At 41.0% G+C, this 21348-nt stretch overlaps 1 protein-coding gene across 4 annotated transcripts in view; it reads left to right on the forward strand.

The window, feature by feature from the left end:
* Positions 1-21348, forward strand: part of LOC143849785 (D-alanine-D-alanine ligase family) — a 61824-nt gene that overhangs the window by 18547 nt on the left and 21929 nt on the right. For 3 of the 4 annotated variants that reach the window (XM_077358977.1, XM_077358976.1, XM_077358974.1), the window contains exons 11-13: positions 2321-2536; positions 2677-2724; positions 6805-7059. In XM_077358977.1, the coding sequence (XP_077215092.1) occupies positions 2321-2536; positions 2677-2724; positions 6805-7059 (519 nt within the window). The remainder of the gene's footprint in view (positions 1-2320; positions 2537-2676; positions 2725-6804; positions 7060-21348) is intronic. The other variant, XM_077358975.1, reaches the window with a different exon arrangement.

The raw sequence follows: 21348 nt of genomic DNA on the forward strand, positions 1-21348 counted from the left end.
CAACAATCGTTTGCATCATCAGCAGGTTCTCAAAAACACAGTGGACAGGGAAAATAATTATGTTGCAATTGAGACTCTTGGTAAGATTACTTACAGACAATTGTGACTGCTTCACATAGTAAGTAGAAGCTGTACCTGATTGGGCAAATGGCGAAGAGGCCTGGCTATCTATCTGAATTATCAGGCCGTGGAAGCGCTCCATTTCTACAAATGTCAAACTTTATGATGGAGTGGAGCCTGGAAGAGTCGTTGGTGTGACTTGGGAAGAGGACCCATATTGTGAAGTCATAGCAACATTGCCTAAAGAAGGCCTCTCTCTACTTGGGCTTGAAATGAGGTGGATGGTCATGTAAATCCCAACAAGTCTCTCTTGTGTGATCAAGGTTTTAAATTTCAGTTTCGGCATCGGTTTTGGTCGCGACAGGACAAAAATAGAATCGTTTTGATTCTAGTGGAAATCCTATAAAATCATAGAAACATATGCAAATGATAGAATTTAAAGATGAAACTTCAGGAAATTCTAGAATAAGCACTTAGAGAGCATCACCTAAGCAAGACAACCATTCACTTTAAAAACGGTTAGAAACGGAGAATCAGGTAAAGAGAGGAAGAAGAGGAATGGAGAGATGGAGAGTCTCCACTTAGGAGCTCCCACATAATATGATGTATATATAGGCCCAACAAGGCAACATGTGTACAAAGACTACAATACCCCTCTACATACAAGTAATACCTAAACTACCCTTTACACTCATCAACACTCCCCCCAAGCTAGAGTGTATATTCTATGGAACTCCAGCTTGCTACAAAGAAAACTACAACAAACAACCAAAAAATACCCATACTACAAAAAGCATAATAGCTAGCTTGGTACAACACTCCCCCTCAAGTTGGTGTCGTGAATACATAATGAAAAACATAATAAAAATAGCAATGGCCAAAGTGAGTGCAACAGCGAGATCAACAACCATCAGAAAAGAACAGCCCCCCCCTGATCAGCACTACGGCGAGAGTGATCACAACACGGCCTCCCCTGAATCAAAGCACGGCTAACAAATCCGCATACCATCGAGCAATAGAGGCGCCTTAGCAGGAAACAACAACGATCCATCGATCAAAATAGGCACTCCAAAGGCGCGCACACGAGCAACGTCGAAATATCACGAGTAGTGACATCAATCGAGCAGCACAACACCAATAGAAGAAGAATAACCACCAAAAAAGTAATTGAAACCAACCAAAGGCGGAGAACACGTCGCCTGAAGAGACAACCAACCAACGACGGGGGACACCGTCGTCTGGAGAGACAAGGCCAACGGCGGACAGCACGTCGCTTGCAGAGATAACCAACCAATGACGGGGGACACCGTTGTCTGGAGAGACAAGGCCGATGGCGGACAACACGTCGCCTGAAGAGATAATCAACCAACAACGAGGGGCACCATCGTCTGGAGAGACAAAGCCAACGGCAGACAGCACGTCGCCTGAAGAGAGAACCAACCAACGATGGGGGACACCATCGTCTGGAGAGACAAGGCCGACGGTGGAGCAACACGTCGCCTGAAGAGATAAGTACCATTTTTTTTTTCAAATCATAATATGCATCAATGCCATGTAAGTTTCAAGTCTACTCCATGTTCGTATGGCCTGATGATGTCACTAATGCGTTGGACAATCAAGGGCATTGATTCTTTTGGAGAATGTGTCCCTTGCTTTGATACCAAGCTGGAGTTGTTGGAGTTTATAGCAGAGGGAGATAGGAGAGAAGAGGAGAGAGAAGAGAGGAGAGAGAGAAGAGATGTATTGAATGGAATAGTTCTCTCTCCGCGCTATTCTTGTTTAGTAATGACAAAACCCTATATGACATGGAAAAGACATAAATACACCCTTAATAAAATCTTATTCCCATACAAGAAATAACTCTTATTTCCTACACTTATCATTTGCCTAGGTTCCCTTTTGGTAATGATAGTCGCAATGTTAATTGATGTGACTTTTTGTACCTTCCATACTCTATTTAGTAGCTCAATTATATATGAAGTCATCTAAAGCTAATAATAATTCTTTAAATTATTTCGCTGTCTTCTCCATATTTGCAACAGTGGCTATTGGCATTCATAATAGCGTACTATTAAAAATCCACGTCATGTTGGCTGTTTTTATTAATTTTTTTCACTGGAACTTTTTTTACAGGTTTCATTGTCTTCTCCATATTTGCAACCGTGGCTATTGGCATTCATAATAGTGTACTATTAAAAACCCACTCATCTCATGTTGGCTGTTTTTTTTATTAATTTTGTCAGTGGAACCTTTTTCACAGGTCACTTATCACACACCTCCGCGTTTCCCTACTGACATAATTGAGTGCATAAGAAGAGGAGCATCATTGTTATTTCAAAGATTTGGTCTACGTGACTTTGCTCGGATTGATGGTTGGTTTTTCCCTTCTCCAACTCATACATTGTCATCCATGGAAAATTATAATAAGTTTGGATCTACTGAATCCGGTGCGATTGTTTTTACTGACATCAACCTGGTAAGCTCCAAGATTTGTATTATTCACAACTGAGTGGTACTCTAGTTATATTAGTGTTTTTGTTTCTTTCCGTGAATTAGTATGCTGGTTGTAACTTTTCATATGCAGACCTTGTTTGATTTTGCCTTTCTTGGAGTTAGATAAGTGGGATGGAGCAGACCAGCTTTTTATTTCAACAAGCTTCGAAGGTATTTTATGTTCTATTATTTGCTGTATAAAGTTTTAGATCTTGGTTGAGGTTCCTACTGATGTAATTATGGTGGTCAATGGTCTACTTTCGTAAATAATGCTCCTAGAAAGCAGCTGATCTTGTCATAATCTATTATCTTTACTGAGATGATACTTGAACTCCGAAGCAGTTATGCAATTCTAGAAATACAACATCCCAAAACTTCTTTGTAGTAATTTCTATGCATTGTTTTGTTATTGTATGAGGCTCACTAAAAATTTCTAATCACAAAATTTTGATACATGGGAATAAATATCCGTGCACTGAATGCCAAAGTTCTATTGGGAATTGGGGCTGACTTTCATTGGAGGAAGCTTTGGGTAGATTGCTTTTGGGTATGTTTCGATTTCTGTTTGTTTGTAGAGATGTAATTACAGGCACTTTCAAAAACTGTAAGGCTATTTGATTGCGGGATAATTTTTCATGGATAATATCTTATCTTGGATCACAATCTATTTCAAGATAGGTGTTCTGGATAACCTTTATCAGATGTTCAATACTTGTATCCCTAAAATTGTAATGTCCCCAAATTTTGTCACAGACCGCGGGGCTTGCACTTGATGCTGTGTGTGAATGCCGGGGTGTGATGTATGGAAGCGCCCCCAGCCACCACGACCTCTTATACATTTAAATACACCAGATATGAGGACGGGAAGCACCTTTTTTTGACCTTTTCTCATATCAAAATTGGATTACAGCTACAGTCACTGTATTTTCTCCTAGGGCAGAGTGTTACGTAGAGAGTCTTGAAATCAATGCATCGAGTATTGAGCTTCATCTCCGGCAGTGAGTTGGTGACAAACAAGATTTGCTACATTTTTCCAATTTTTGTCCAGATCGGCTATTGGGATATTATCTAGATCCGCCACTTTCTCCATTCGTGCCTATTATCCAGATCTTCTGTATTCACCATGCCGAAGGAAGTTTGTTTGCGAAGGACTTGATTTTATGTGGTGCATTTTGGTGTTGGCTACTAATAATAAAACTGGATATTTTCCTCCATTTAACTGTTGTTGAAGTTTCTGATTTGTTATTGCTTAGTCCTTGGTAAGAGGAAAACATTTGATCTTCAAACAATGAGAATAAGTGCAATTCCATCATTTCACATCCACCATGAACCTATCATCTCCATTAATCATCCACAAAATTACACACTTTCAAAATTTAGCAAAAGAGTTTTACTTACAACTACTTAGTTTAGTAAGAACAAAAAAGAAAACCAAATTGTTTTGCTGACGTAGATTAACCCTAACAAATTTAAAGCAAATCTTAAGGGACTGTATGGATACGTGGATTTTAGAATCCCGGTTTTAGTTTGAAAGCAGTGTAAAAGAGGGGTGAGAAATCAAACAACGACGGACGGTCTCCTTCACTAAAATCTTAGATATCAATTGTTTTCTTGGATTTTAAGTAAGAAATCCACGATTTAGAAATCTCTCCACCATCCCGAGATTTCTAAAACCTGGACACATGGGACCATCTTCTACTCTCTCGCTCGACTAAAAGAGGGGCGAGAAATAAGAAAACGACAGACGGTCTCTTTCTCTCATCTCCCATCCAGGATTATGAGGAAATCCAAGATTTTAAAATCCTTGTATCCAAACAGGCCCTCAGGGTTAATAATTTATATCTCACCTTATTGTTGGTCCAGTTTAGTAGAACAGAAAGGAAAACCTAAAAATTTTAGAGACATAAATTAACCTGTTGGTCCAGTTTTACGAGCAGAAAGGAAAACCTAAAAATTTTAGAGACGTAAATTAACACTACCAAATTTAAATCAAATCACTAAGGCTAGTAATTTATAACTCACCTTATTGTTGGTCCCCTTACTGAAACTACTCAATTTCTTCGTCTCTACTTCTTTCTCCTAGCAAAATTTTCTCTTGTTTATACTCTCTCTGGCAAACCTCCTTTTGTTCTATTTCTTTTTTCTCTTTTTTTTGGACCCCTCTCTTCTCTTCCTTTTGTTTCTCTTCTTTTCTTTATCTTGTCTAATTCCATTTTAGCCAGCTATTTTATTTAATCACACCCTTTAAATTTGAATCTTAATTTAATTAAAATTTAGTCAAAACAGTCTTAACTAAACAATTGAATTATGTGAAGGTGTTTACCTCTCCCTTATATATATATATATATATATATATATATATATATATATATAAGAAAAGGGTTATCTGCTCTCGAGCACAGAAAAAGGGGGGGGGGAGGGGTGATCCAAACCATTCATTTGGAAGGCCCCATCATGGATGGGGGGGGGCCTACCAAAAATCAGCTCCATTGGATCACCATAGGGTGTCCATTTGTGGGGCCAAAAATGGACAAATACTGTTTGTCCACAAATCTGTCCATTTTTGGCCCCACAAATGGACACCCTAAGGTGATCCAATGGAGCTGAATTTTGGTGGACACCCTATCCATGAAAGGGCCCATCAAATGAATGCTTTGGATCCCATCAAAAATGTGGCCCCACCCTGTTTCTGTGCTCGAGCGCAGATACGCTTATCTGCGCTCGAGCGTAGAAACCATTTCTCTCTCTCTCTCTCTCTCTCTATATATATATATATATATATATATATATTCACGTACATACACATACATATACACATACATATACATATACATGCGCGCGCACACACACATATACATATACATAAGGAAAGTTTTTCTCAGAAGGCATTTCTTAAGTGTCAAGCACATCTAAATTCATATGTACACTATAATATTGAATGCAATATAAATACACAGCAGTCCCTACAAGTAAGGCCATTACAATGACTGTCAAAAGGAGTGTTTAGTTCTATGTGCAAGTTCACACTAGATATTTTTCTATGTTCAATTGTAAAATACCTACCAAGTTGAAGAGAAAGTTTTATAAGACAGCTGTGAGGCCAGCCATGTTGTATGGCTCAGACTGTTGGGCCACCAAGCAGCAGCATGTGCATATGATGAGTGTAGCGGAGATGCGAATGCTTAGATGGATGTGCGGCCACACATGGTTAGATTGAATTAAAAATGAAGACATCCGTAAAAAGGTGGGGGTGGCATCAATTGAGGAGAAGATGAAAGAGCTCCGCTTAAGATGGTTTGGGCATATCCAACGTAGGCCTTTGGATGCTCCAGTGAGAAGAAGTGACTCGTGCCAAGTTGATGGAGTAAAAAGAGGTAGGGGCAAACTGGGTAGAAACAGTGAGGAGAGACTTGAGGGCTAGGAACATAAAAGAGAACATGACCTTGGATAGGATAGAATGGAAGAAAATGATCCATGTAGACGAACCCAACTAGTGTCAGGATTAGACTTAGTCAATTTGAGCCGGGTAGATTCTTTCACCTTCTTCATGAAAATTTTCTAAAGGATTCATTAGCCGACCCCAACTAGTTTGGGACAAAGGCTTAGTTGAGTTGAGTTGAGTTGAGTAAATAGTTATATATGGTGATGATATTTGGTATCTAATTTCGTCCAATTTTATAAGGACTTTCTACTATGTAGACAAATTCGATCTAGAAATAAGGGGAACTAACAATATAGAATTTTAATGGTGAACTTTTCCTCCTACAGTTTCTTAACATATCCTTGCGCTTTTTCAACAATTATGAGGAATCATTGCATCTTTTACAAAAACAATGTTGGAACTTTTTATGACCTAATTTATGATGGGCATACAGCACAATGCTCTACTTAGTTGTTAACGTTTTATATCTATTCTGTTTTATTGAATTATTTTGCTTGGAAATAGTACGTGAGTGCTAATGTCTTCTTTGTTGACCTTGTTCTTCTGATACTCGGGGTTGGATAGTTTTAATTAGTGTACATAAATCTATCTTTATAAAATGTTCATTTCATAATTAAGTGTAATCCATCTATTTTAGAAACTAGTCTTGTGCTTTAATTTGGAATCTTTATATGTATGTTTCCATATCATATGCGTATTGTCATGAAAATCTATTTGTGGTTTCTTATTTCATTCTCGGTTTTGTATTTCAATTAGCCATTTTAATGACACTGTGATTTTATCAAGTGATTTTTTGTGGTGATGTCCAGGTTGGATTCTCTCATTCTAACATCCTCAGAACCATTATCCAGCGTGCTTGCTCACGTTTTCCAGCTCTCATATCATACGATAATGCATGGAATGGTTCATCTAGAAGATTGAAATCTACACAGCAAACTAAAGCTGTCTCCAAATGCAGAGATGTTCAAAAAGTTTTTGTCATTTTTGGAGGAGAAACTTCGGAGCGCCAAGTATCTCTGATGAGTGGAACAAATGTTTGGCTTAACTTGCAAGCTTTTGATGATGTAAGCGTAAAATACCGATATATAATAGAGATCATATCTTTCCAATTGCATTTGCTTGGTACTAATGAACTTGTTGACTAATACACTTTTAGAGCTAAGAAAAAGAAACAATTCTCTTCCATCGACTATTCTATTTTACGAAGTTGTGAATTTTTTATTTAATAGATAGGGTGGGGTTTGTTCGTAGAACTTGATAACGCTTTTGATGATACTAATCGGAGGTTTGTTCGTAGAATCCGAACATCAGAGGTAAGAGTAGCTATGAAAAATATGAAATTAGGTAAGGCTAGGGGGCCTGCCGATATTCCTATTGAGACTTGGAGATGCTTGGGTGATGTGGGTTTGGTTTGGTTAACTAGATTCTTTAACAATATTTTGAAGACTAAGAAGATGCCTATGAGTGGAGGAAGAGTACATTAGTACCTATCTCCGAAGCACGGGTACTCTCCCGGGGGTCCGTACCCGTACCCCACACGTATGGGGTGCGGGTACGTTCGGGTACGCCCCGGGTACGTCCCGGGTGCGCACCCCTCTTTTTTAAAAAAAAAACCAAAATTTTCTGTTGTGGGTGCGTGTCGGGTGCGTCGTGGGTGCGCACCCACGCGTGCCCGACACGTTTGGGTGGGTTTTTAAATAAAAAGGGGGGTGTTTGAATTAAAAAGGTGGGTTTTGAATTAAACAGGGGAGTGGCTTTATAACATATTGGGGGGGGGGGTTGTTTTGAAAACAAATAAAAGGAAAAAAAACGATCGATTTTCTGAAATACCCAAATCCTCTCTTCCTCTCTCAAAACGCTACCTAACCCATCTTCTCCGGTGATCCGACGAGGTCTCTCCACTCCGGCGAATCCCTCCCCTCCGACGGCCATTAAAGGTAACCCTCTCTCTCTCTCTGTGATTCTCTCTCTCTCTCTCCCCGTGCTCTCTCTCTCTCTCCTCTCTCTCAGCCTCTATCTCTCTCTCTCTGTTACTCTCTCTCTCTCTCTCCTCTCTCTCTCTCTGTTACTCTCTCTCTCTCTCTGTGATTCTCTCTCTCTCTCTCCTCGTGCTCTCTCTCTCTCTCAGCCTCTATCTCTCTCTCTCTGTTACTCTCTCTCTCTCTGTTTCCCTCTCTCTCTGTGCCTTTATCTCTCTGTGCCTCTATCTCTCTCTCTCTCTCAGCCTCTCTCCTCTCTGTGTTTCTCTCTCTCCCTCTGTATCTCTTTCTCTCTCTGTTTTTTTTTTGGATTTTGTCAATCGATTTTGAGTCCAAAACAGATTATTGAGTCCAAAAATCTGCTTTGGATTCACAATCTGTTCTCAAAATCCAAAAGTCAAAACAAACAGGGCCCAATAATCATTAATCTGTTTTGGATTTTGAGAACATTTTTTGGATTTTGTCAATCGATTTTGAGCCCAAAACAGATTATTGGGCCCTGTTTGTTTTGGATTTTAAGAATATTTTTTGGATTTTGTCAATCGATTTTGAGTCCAAAACAGATTAATGATTATTGGGCCCTGTTTGTTTCGACTTTTGGATTTTGAGAACAGATTGTGAATCCAAAGCAGATTTTTGGACTCACAATCTGTTGAATCTAATTTTGAGTCCAAGAATCAGCTTCGGACTCACAATCTGTTCTCAAAATCCAAATCTGATTTTTGGGTGCAATACATGTTGGCTGTTGAGAGTCCTAAACTAAGTTTTGGGTGCAATACCTGTTGGCTGTTGAGAGTTCAAAACTTATTTTTGGGTGCAAATACCTGTTGTCTGTTACTCTGTTGAGACTTGAGAGTCCAAAACTGATTTTTGGATGCAATACGCCAATACCTGAGTGTTGAGACTTGAGACTTGAGAGTCTAAAATTGCTTCATTATAAATTTATAATTGCATTGCATTGAATTGCCATTTGCCATTTGCCATTTGCCACTTGCCTTTTGAATTTATATGGGTATGTTTGGTTGTGTATACAATTGTTTAATTTACATGGGTATGTTTGGTTGTGTATACAAATTTACAATTGGTGTTGCCTTGTAAGTTGTAACCTTGTTTGTTTCAATTTGTGTAATTGAGAATTAGAGTTCCTTGTTTTTTTGGGTTGCAACGTTGCGTACTAAAATTGTTTTTGTTGTTTAATAGATTTTAGAATGTCTGCATCCGGTGCTAGTAGCGCCGCCCAAGCCGCACATACGTCTTCTACTGATGAAGATTTGTCGAAGCCTTTATGGAAGCATGTCTCTAGATTTGATAAAGATCCTAAGGGTGGAGGGAATGTGAGGTGGCAATGCAATTTTTGCAGTAAGAGTTTTAGTAGCTCCTACACAAGGGTTAGGGCGCACTTGTTGAAGATAGCGGGACAAGGAATCGGACCATGTCCCAAAGTGAAAGCAAGTGATCTACTTGCAATGCAAAGGTTTGAGGAAGAATGCAAAGAGATTATGAAGCAAAATGCTCCCAAGAAAGTGCCATTGCCGCCATCGTCGAGTACTGGATCATTAAGTTGAACAAGTATGTTTGTGGCTCCAAGTTATGATTTGAAGAAGAGAAAGACAAGTGGAAACGTGAGTGCACTTGAAAAAGCTTTCAACATGGCGGCCCGTGATCAACTACATGCCGAGATTGCTAGGATGTTTTACTCCGGTGGCTTGCCCTTTCACCTAGCAAGAAACCCATACTATGCTAGTTCCTACACTTTTGCCGCCAACAATGCACTTTCGGGGTATTTGCCTCCGGGGTACAACTTGCTTAGGACAACTCTACTTCAAAGAGAGAGGCTAATATTGATAGGTTGTTGCAACCTATTAGAGACACGTGGAGGGAGAAAGGCGTGAGCATTGTTAGTGATGGATGGAGCGACTCACAGAGGAGGCCTCTCATTAACTTCATGGCGGTATCGGAAGGTAGAGCTATGTTTCTTAAGGCGATAGATTGTTCGGGGGAGACAAAAGACAAGCATTTCATTGCTAACTTATTGAAGGAAGTCATTAATGAGGTTGGACATGATAAGGTTGTCCAGGTAGTTACCGATAATGCTCCAAATTGCAAGGCGGCCGGACAACTTGTTGAAGCTCAATTTCCTTCCATATTTTGGACCCCATGTGTGGTGCACACACTCATTCTTGCTTTGAAGAACATTTGTGCGGCAAAGAATGTGGAAGTAAATCAAATTGCCTATGGAGAATGTAGTTGGATCTCGGATATTGCGGGAGATGTCATGCTAGTGAAGAATTTCATCATGAATCATTCGATGAGATTGGCCATATTCAACGACTTCAATAGTTTGAAGTTGCTTTCCGTTGCCGAGACTCGCTTTGCGAGTGTTATTGTGATGCTTAAGAGATTTAAACTCTTAAAGCAAGGTCTACAATCGATGGTGATTAGTGACAAATGGAATTGCTATCGAGATGATGATGTAGGAAAAGCAAAGTTTGTGAAAGAGAAGGTGTTGGATGACATTTGGTGGGATTCTATCGATTACATACTCTCTTTTACATCTCCTATGTATGACATGCTAAGAGAGTGACACGGATAAGCCTTGTCTTCATTTGGTTTATGATATGTGGGACACGATGATTGAGAAAGTGAAGACGGCAATCTATAGGAAGGAAGCAAAGAGAAAAGAAGAAGAGTCTAGCTTTTATGAAGTGGTGCAAGAAATTCTTTTTGATCGTTGGAACAAGAGCAACACTTCGCTTCATTGCTTGGCTCATTCATTGAATCCAAGGTTAGGTGACTTCAAATTTTATTTAGATTAATAGTTATGTTCATTGTGAACTTTATTTCTTACTTTTAACATGAAACTAAATTATTTTTTCTATTCTTGAAGGTATTACAGCGAAGAATGGCTTAGTGCCGGTTCAAATCGTGTTCCTCCACATAAGGATACAGAGATTTATGCAGAGAGGGTAAAGTGCCTCAAAAGGTACTTTCCCAATTCAGCAGATCGCACGAAGGCTAATGTGGAGTTTGCTCACTTCTCTATGAAGTCTGGATTATTCAATGACGTTGATTCCATCAATGACCGAGCTACTTTAGAGCCTCATGATTGGTGGGCTGTCCACGGTACGTGTGCTCCTATGCTTCAAAGCTTAGCTTTGAAGCTTCTTATGCAGCCTTCGTCTTCATCTTGTGCCGAGAGGAATTGGAGCACTTACTCCTTTGTGCATTCTTTGAGAAGGAACAAGATAACTCCACAACGGGCTCAGGACTTGGTTTTTGTTCATAGTAATCTTCGTCTTCTATCAAGACGATCTCCACAGTATGCACAGGGAGAGACGAGAATGTGGGACATAGGTGGAGATTCATTTGACTCTTTTGAGGATGTTGGGGTGCTTGAAGTTGCTAGCCTTTCACTCGATGAGCCGGATTTGGAAGCCGTTGTTTTTACCGATGATGTAGATGATGTTATTGGAGATGAGGCGACGGACATTGTATCTAATGAATGATTCGATCGTAACATCTTGTACTTAAAGTTGGAACTTATGAAATATGAAGTAATATTAGATTTTGCTATTTTGGTGATGTTAATTGTAATTTGATTGTTCTTTAATTGTTTTTAATTTTTATAAATATATAATAAAATAATAAAAAATATTATTATATTTAACGTACCTGAACGTACCCGCACCCGGGTTTTTTGGAAAATCACGTACCCGCGTACCTGTGTCGTGTCGTACCCGTACCCGTGCTTCTTAGGTACCTATGTATGATGGAGCAGTAACTAGTGTCAGAACCACGGATGGCACGCCTAGTGAGTTTCCAATTACAATAGGACTGCACCAAGGATCAGTTTTAAGCCCTTATCTTTTTACGCTAGTTATGGATGAGCTTACGGAGGGTATCCAGGATGAGGTGTCGTAGTGCATGTTATTTGCAGATGACATAGTATTAATCGACGAAACCAAAGCAGGAGTAAATGCTAAATTAGAGTTATGAAGAACTACTTTGGAATCTAAAGGTTTTAGACTGAGTAGGACTAAGACAGAATATATGGAATGCAACTTTAGTAATGTAAGGAGGCGGGACGAGGATGTAGTAAATATGTTTAGACAGGAGGTACTAAGAGGGATATCTTTCGCTATCTTGGTTCAATGCTACATAAGGAAGGAGAGATTAAAGAGGATGTTAACCATAGAAAAAGAGCAGGTTGGTTGAAGTGGAAGCTTGCCTCAGGAGTTCTGTGCGACCGTAAAATCCCGACCAAGTTGAAGGGAAAGTTTTATAAGACAGCTGTGAGGCCAGCCATGCTGTACGCACCAAGAATCAGCATGTGCATAAGATGCGTGTAGCGGAAATGCGAATGCTTAGATGGATGTGTGGCCACACAAGGCTAGATAGAATTAAAAATGAAGACATTCGTAAAAAGGTGGGAGTGGCTCCAATTGAGGAGAAGATGAGAGAGCATCGCTTAAGATGGTTTGGTCATATCCATCGTAGACCTTTGGATGCTCCGGTGAGAAGAGGCGACTCGTGCCAAATTGATGGAGTAAAAAGAGGCAAGGTTTTAAATTTCGGTTTCGGCTAAAATTTCGGGATTCGCCGAAACTGAAATTAAATTTGGTAGACCTTATCGAAATTCTGATTTTTTCTCCCGAAATTTCGACCGAAATTACCGAAATTTCGACCGAAATTACCGAAATTTCGACCGAAATTACCGAAATTTCGGCAAGGGCCCGTTTGGATGCCGAGAAGATTTTGATTTGGATTTCTCACATTTGCAGCCCTTTTTGCGTTGTGGTTTGGATCCGGATCAAATTCTTTGATTTCCAAATTAGCGACTGACAGTGAAAAATAATCAGATTTCCAAATATGCTGTGGAAATAAGTAATTCAAAATCCACAAATCTGGCAGTTTCCTTCACCCTCTTTGCTCCTCAACCTCTCCCCTCCAGCAGGAATTACCCCTTTCCCTCTCTGTCTCCCTCAACATGAGCTAGAGGATCTAATCATTCTGTATTCAAAAGTCAATTCCAAATCCAAATACAAAATATGAGGTGTCCAAACGGGCACTAATTTTGGTTGAAATTCCGTAAAGGAATAAAATATTAATATTCTATTCAAGTTTCGACTGAAATTTTTGAAATTTCCGAAATTTCGACCGAAATCTGGTACGTTTCAGGAATTTCGGTTTCGGTGTTGACCGAAATCTCGGATTTCAGTCGAAATTTAAAACCTTGAAAAGATGTAGGGGCAGACCGAAAACAACTTGGGTAGAAACATTGAGGAAAGACTTGATAGCTAGGAACATAACTTAGAACATGACCTTGGATAGAATAGAATGGAAGAAAATGATCCACGTAGAAGAATCCAACTAGAACCAGGATTAGAGCCGGGTAGATTCCTTTTACCTTCTTCATGAATTTTTTCTAGGATTCATTTAGCCGACCCCAACTAGTTTGGGACAAAGGCTTTGTTGAGTTGAGTTGAGAATAGATAGCGTGGGGTCTTCCGAGACCTCTTCACATGTATTTCGAATGAATGAATCTTTAAATTTTCGATCATCATTTCCTAATCAATCCTCCTTAAGATCTCTACAAGTGTATTTAGAATGAATGAATCTTTAAATTTTCGATCATCATTTTCCTAGTCAATTCTCTTTAGAGTTGGAGTTCCACAGGAAAGATACATTCTTGTAAGATAAAGGTGTCGTGTTTAGTCGTGAGTGCACCGAGCCGAACAATTTGGATCACCCACTCATGTTGGAGGCGTTGTACTGTCTCTGGTCCAAACTACTGTTGTGCGCTTGTGGGTTAATGGACTCTTTGGGACTTTTTTTTTTTCTGAATGGTACTCCATGCAAGTTATTCATTCAATAGAATCTTCTTTCTAGGCGATCTCTCCTTGAAAATATCATTAAATTTCTCCTCATGTATCGCATGCATCCTCCATCCTTCATGAATCATTCGAAAACATGGTTTCTTCATGGGCTTTGAATTCTCCAATTTCAAACTCCTCATCATTCCGCTAATTAGACTTAGTCACTCTGAAGTCAATGGTTTCTTGATCCTCAACTGAATGTGCTTCATCATTGATATGTTGATTTTTGTCCTGCAATTAACTTTAGGAGATACCAAGTATGCTTCATCATGGATATTCATGGATATTGACTGTTTGTCATCAGATTAACTTTCGAAAGGCCACGAGTTTATTTTTTTGAAAAGGATCAGTTTATATAGATATATTTTGCATCCATTTAGGGATCTTTAACTGTTCATGATATGATATCTTCTTAGGGCTTCTTATTTACCCATATTTTCTTATCTTTTTGTTTCAGAATGTTGGAATATGTAACTTGCCTAAGGGCATTCAGGACTCTGTACATCCCTTTATGTTTTAGTATAAAGATATGAGTCAGGGGGAGATAACCCTAACTCATTCTATTTTCTGTGTCTAAACTTTCGTCTAACATGGTATCAGAGCCTTAGGGTTTTCTGATCCCTAGGGTTCTCTATCAGCCTCCATCTTCTCCGCCACCCCCACCCCCACCCCCGTTGCTGCGAAACCCAACTCCGAGCCAAGTTTCATCCGAGGCATACCGGCACGCTGTCTTTTTCCTCCTGAGAAGGAGTCGTTCCCTTCGAGCCGAAGGCACCAGGCCCTCCCCGCGCAGCAACCCCTAAAACATTTTCCACAGGGTGGAAATTATTTTCCAAGGAAAATATTTTCTGACCCCCCCACACAAAATCACTTTCCTGGAAATACGTCTCCAGGGCTGTGTTTCGCCTCGCACAAGAATTTTTTTTTTCCAGCCCCCTATTCGTAGGTCTGCTGGTAAGCCTCACACCCCAAGTTTTTCAACCCCCATCATTTTTCCTCCTCTCCCTTTCATCCCTTGGTAAACCCTACCACTCTTTTCTCCTTGTTATTATGTGTTAGATCTTCATCTCTTACTCTTACCCTACTTTGATTCTCGTTTGTCTTTGCGGCTCCCCTCTGTGCCTCATGGCTTCCCTCTTGTCAAGCTTCGTCGATGCCCGTCATTCTTGGAGCCGCATCTAGCTTTCTTGGCGTATCCTAGTTTGCCCACCTATTTTGTTATCTCCTGTTATTCGTCTTGGTTTGGATTGTCTGTTTCTTTCTTGCTTGTTGTTATGGAGGAGGTACTTGACAATCCTTCCACAGGAGTGGCTTCTGGTGTTCGTCCGACACCATCTTTGGCTTCTTCTTCGTCATCATCTCTCTTTGTGGATGGATCATTCCCACATATCACTACTGTTAAGTTGGATGGGGCAAACTACGTTACTTGGAAAGCAGCCGTCGAGAAGTATCTTATTGCCCGTGGGAAAGCCCACGTCATTCGTCGTGATCCTCCTCCTACGACGGATCCCACCTTTGATCGATGGGAACTGAAGCTTGCTCTTGTTTGTACCCTTCTGTGGCAGAGTACGGCCCCTCACGTCTCTGGGCCCTTGATGCTTTTGCCTACTGCGAAACGGATCTGGGATCAGGTTACTCTTCTATACTCTAGCGTGGCAAACATTAGTCGGATTTGCTCTACCTATTCCGAGTGGATGCGTTCCCGCCGTGGTGATCTTCCTCTTGCCACCCATTACAGCCAATTCGTTGGCCTCTGTCAGCAGCTTGATGTTTACATGCCGCTTACCACGGATCTCACAGAGGCTGCCTGTCAGAGGGATCAGATCCGTGTTGTGCAGTACCTTGAGAGTTTGGGTCCAGAGTACATGCATCTTCGTCAGCAGATTATCGGTTCTGGCCTTATTCCTTCCCTTACTGAGGTTTACTCCCGCGTCCAGCAGTGCTCTCCTGGTGATCCAATGATATCTGTTCCTATTGATGGTTCTGCTCTCGCGACCTATGATGGCAGTACTCGCCCGCCTCGTGGTGGAGCCTCCTCTGGTCGTGGCCGTGGCCGTGCCGGCCGTGGTGGTGGTCGTTATGGTGGTGGACGTGGCCGTTCTTTTTGCACTCACTGTCAGCGCGAGGGACATTATATTGACCATTGCTATACCCTGCATCCCGAGCTTCGTCAGTCACGCTCGGCTCACATGGGTGCTACTACTGCTTCGGCTTCAGATTGCGCTCCCTCTGCTTCTGTTCCTGCACCAGCTGATTCCACCTATACATTATCCCGTGCCGATTATGAGGAGTTCCAGCGTCTGCGTCAGTTCTCGTCCTCCCTCTGCAGGTTTCGCCCAGCCAGGTAGTTCACCCACTACCCTTCTATCTAGCTCAGGGTCATGGATCATTGACTCTGGCGCATCCAATCACCTGACTGGTAACTCTTCTCAGCTTCATTCTTTTCGCTCTTTCTCGTCTCCCTCTCAGTGTATCACCCTTGCTGATGGGTCCACTATACCTATCACCGGTGTTGGTCATATCTCCCCTCATCCTGCTCTTACCTTATCTTCTGTTTTATGTGTACCAAAATCACCATTTAGTTTACTTTCAGTTAGCCAAATTACTAAATCTCTTCACTGTTCTGTCTCATTTTTCCCATCTTACTTTTTATTTCAGGATCTCCCGACTGGGAAGACGATTGGAACGGGTCGTGAGGTAGATGGACTCTATCGTCTTGACTGCCGGCCGCCTACTGTCTTACATAGCTCTGTGGATACATTTCAGTGGCATTGTCGCCTGGGGCATCCTTCACTTCAGCGGCTGCAGCAGACTTCTCTGGTTCCCGGACCTTTTTCTAGTTTTCAGTGCGAGTCCTGTGAACTCGGGAAGCACCGTCGTGTGTCGTTTCCGTCCCGGATTATTAGTCGAGTGTCTAGTCCTTTTGAATTAGTCCATTCTGATGTATGGGGACCCTCTAGGGTCGCGTCTACTACTGGCTTTCGGTATTTTATTGTGTTTATTGATGACTTCTCACGCATGACCTGATTATATTTACTGAAGAGTCGATCCGACGTGTTCTTTGCATTTCGCACATTTCATTCTGAAATTAAGAATCAATATAATTGCAATATTAAATGTCTTCGTACTGAAAATGCTAGAGAATATTTTTTTGATACTAATGGCTTTCAATCTTATCTCTCCCAACATGGGATTTTACATCAGTTTTCATGTGGGTACACCTCTCAACAGAATGGTGTTGCTGAGAGGAAACTTCGTTATTTGCTTGAAGTAGGTCGCACTCTTCTTTTTCAGATGAGTGTTTCTAAGGCATACTGGAGTGATGCCCTTCTCACGGCGTGTTTCTTAGCAAATCGCTTTCCTTCCTCTGTCTTAGAGGGTGCCTCTTCTTTCGAGATTTTATCTCCTAGTAAGGAACAGTTTCCTCTGACACCTCGTGTATTTGGATGCGTTTGTTTTGTTCATCACCTTGGACCTGGCCGTGACAAACTCGATCCCCGGTCTGAGCGTTGTGTCTTTCTGGGGAATTTCCGTACGTAGAAAGGCTATCGTTGCTATAGCCCTCGTCTGCGTCGCTGGTTTGTCTCAGCCGATGTTACGTTCTTTGAGTCTGAGGCATTCTTCCAACACGACGCGACATCTTTCACCCCTTCTCTCGAGTCCGAGGTCTCGCTTCGCTTACCAGATCTACCTGCTTCTCTTCCGTCATCTCCTATTTCCGTGCGGCCAGCTTCTGCAGCTTCTACTTCTTCTGCCACGTTGGAGAAGCCAGCTCCACCTAAAATTACACAGCAGTATCAGCGGCGCCAAGTTACAGATAGGTCTCTTCTACCTCCTCTCGCATAATCATCTTCTGAGCCGATGATTCCTCTCTCCCGCTCTCAGGTATCTTCTCTTCCGCCTTCCTCTGTTGTTTCTGATTCTCCTATTGCATCTCGTACGAGATCCCGTTCCACTGCACATCCTATTTCGAGTTTTGTTTCTTATGATAAGCTCATCAGTGCCTTCCAGAGCTTTGTTTCCTCCTTGTCTTCTATGTCTTTACCACAGTCAGTGGCTGAGGCTCTTGACCATCCTGGCTGGCGTGATGCTATGAACCTAGAAATGGGTGCTCTTCATAGTAATGATACATGAGATCTGGTTTCTCTACCCCCTGGTGCCCGTCCTGTTGGTTGTCGGTGGGTTTTCTCCATCAAATACCTCCCTGATGGTACTGTTGAGCGCTTAAAAGCACGGTTAGTCGCGAAAGGATACACTCAGACTTTTGGTGTTGACTACACTGAGACCTTCAGTCCCGTTGCGAAAATTCCCTATGTCCGTGTGCTCCTTTCTCTTGCTGTTAATCATAGCTGGCCCCTTCATCAGCTGGATGTGAAGAATGCCTTCCTCCATGGCGACCTGACTGAGGAGGTGTATATGGAGCAACCACCAGGGTTTGTTGCTCAGGGGGTGACTTCCTCCTACGTGTGTCGCCTACGCAAGTCACTCTATGGCCTCAAACAATCTCCGCGTGCGTGGTTTGGGAGATTCAGTGAGGCAGTCATGCGCTTTGGCATGAAACAATGCGCAGTGGATCACTCAGTCTTTAGTTATCACTCTTCAGCTGGGTGTATTTTGTTGATAGTTTATGTGGATGACATAATCATCACAGGGAGCAATTCACAAGGTATACAACGTTTGAAAACCTTCTTGCAAAAGGAATTCTCTACTAAGGATTTGGGTCAGCTCAGGTATTTCTTGGGGATATAGGTTGCTCGTTCTTCTAGAGGCTTGTTCCTATCACAGAGAAAGTATGTCTTGGACTTGCTAAAAGAAACAGGCTATCTTGGAGTTAAACCAGCTTTTGCACCCGTAGATCCTAATGTGAAACTCGTTCCAGAAGAAGGAGAGTTGTTGGAGGATCCTGGCAGGTATCGCAGGCTTGTCGGTAAACTAATATATCTCACGGTTACTCGGCCAGATATTTCATATGCTGTTGGAGTTGTCAGTCAGTATATGAGCTCTCCACGTACTTCTCACTGGGCTGCGGTGACACAGATTCTCAAGTATTTGAAAGGGGCTCCAGGGAAGGGATTGATGTTCAAAAGACATGGCCATATGAAAGTTGAAGGCTTCTCTGATGCAGATTGGGCTGGATCCCCAGCAGATAGACGGTCCACCACTGGGTATTGTACATTTGTAGGTGGCAATCTTGTTTCATGGAAGAGTAAGAAGCAGGATGTTATAGCTAAGTCCAGTGCAGAGGCTGAATACAGGGCAATGGCACAGACAAGCATGGAACTTATTTGGCTACGTTCACTTTTTTCTGAAATTGGGTTCATTTCATCTTCTCCTTCGCAGCTTTATTGCGACAACAAAGCTGCAATATACATTGCCAACAATCCAGTCTTCCATGAGCACACCAAGCATATTGAAGTGGATTGTCATTTTATCCGTCAAAGAATCCAGAAAAGAGAGATTTGCACTGTGTTTACTCGGTCAGGGGACCAATTAGTTGATATGTTTACAAAGTCCTTAAATAAGTCAAAATTGAGTGATATATGTAACAAGCTAGGAATGTATGATATCTACATTCCAGCTTGAGGGGGAGTGTTGGAATATGTAACTTGCCTAAGGGCATTTAGGACTTTGTACATCCCTTTATGTTTTAGTATAAAGATATGAGTCAGGGGGAGATAACCCTAACTCATTCTATTTTCTCTGTCTAAACTTTCGTCTAACACAGAATAACCTCTTGACATTAGAAACATGAAGAACCTAATATTTGCAGTGTTGACAGGATACTTGCTTCCGTGAGTGTCGGACTTCAACACGATACTTGCTTCCGTGAGTGTCGGATTTCTTGTTTTAGTACATATCCTTTCCCTATTTAATTGGAATTACTTATTTGAATTTTGTTCTAGTTACCACCTTGACAAAATATGCTAGTGTCTTTCCATCTTTTTCCTTCTGAAGTCTGTCTACGAAGATATAAGTGTTCCCAAAAAGGCAAGCAATTATGCAGATAGATCCAAACATCGATTTCCTTTATCGTCAATGCCATTGACCTGAATGAATGGCCTAACTCCAATTTCCACGATCTTATTCTTATGCCATTCCAAATTTAAACACGTAGTCTTCTATATAATAAAATGACATTTAGAAAGCCTAGGGGTTTATGATTTCTCTCTATTGTTGGTTTCCATTGGATAGAAAATATGTGAGAATATTTGACAAAGAAGCCTTTGCAAGTGTAATGTGGCCCGGAAATAAGAGGTATCTACCCTTCCAATTATCTGCTCTGCTCTAGCTTCCAACTTTTCGACCATCTGGTCTCATTCATGGATGCTCAGAGCTCCTCCTTTAAAGGGATGTTTGATTACTTAATGGGGTACATGAAAGGCGAAACCTCAAAACCTAGAATAGAGGCTTCACTATGGCTAACACTGCAAATTATGTGCTTTTGTTAATTTTTGACACATGATTTCTTTAGTAAAAGCTAGCAAGATATTTTAAATTCTGGCTTGCACAATGATGCCCTAAATACAACGATCGTATTGTCAACATATTGAAGATGAGATACCATAGAGCCACCGAGTGGTACTTGAATTCCCTCAGAAAGCTAACCATAATGGCTTTCTAAAAATGCAACAAATAGACTCACAGATAAAATGAAGAGGAAGGGTGATGAAGGATCCACTTGCCAATGGTCCCTAATGGAGCCAAATGTCCGCATTTGCCTCCATTTGAGGATGAAGAAGAGGATCGAAGAGAGACACCAATGAATCCATTTCCTTTCCTTTAGTCCAAAGCACTTTTTTTCGACCATTCCAACCATTCATAGGCTTCCTCTGGACCACCGACCACGTAAGAAATATTCTGTGACAGCTACGTCTTCTAATCGAATCATTAACTTTATTAATGATGACAATACCATCAATGATTTTCCTACTAGCCCAGTCGGGGCCACACTAGGTTCAAATTATTTGTATCATTTAGCGTACTGCTAAGAGGCCGAAACAATACATGTATAGTCATATAGACAACATGCTCGTGAATTGGGTGATACATATTTCCATGGTACAGAAAGAGAGCGTTAAGCAATGTTTAAACCACATATTTCCATGGTACAGACAGAGAGCGTTGATCAATGTTTAAGCCATGTCATGGCTTCGAAAAAATATGCATCCTTGCAAATTTTTATTCAGTGTAGGAGACATATATATTTTGTATATCCAAAAATTAAAGTGCTTTGTGTTTGTCTTCTAAATATTGAGGTATATGATCATCTGCAAATTGCTTCTATTTGTTTTTTTTCTCTCAAAACCTATCATCCAATTCTAGAAGGACTAGACCATGATGATTACTGAATATCTTGAGGGCCTTAGATTTTATAATATGGAAATTTAAATGATGCTTTGGGTCGATACTTCAGATACCATATTTAGAGAAATTTGCTATTTGATTACTTGAATTTCAAATTCAAGTTCTCTTCCCTCTATCATTGTGAATGTTGAAC

Source organism: Tasmannia lanceolata, unplaced genomic scaffold (assembly GCF_043159265.1).
Source record: "Tasmannia lanceolata isolate RefF3 unplaced genomic scaffold, GAP_Taslan_0.1 ptg000018l, whole genome shotgun sequence".
In the NCBI taxonomy this organism is placed as follows: domain Eukaryota; kingdom Viridiplantae; phylum Streptophyta; class Magnoliopsida; order Canellales; family Winteraceae; genus Tasmannia; species Tasmannia lanceolata.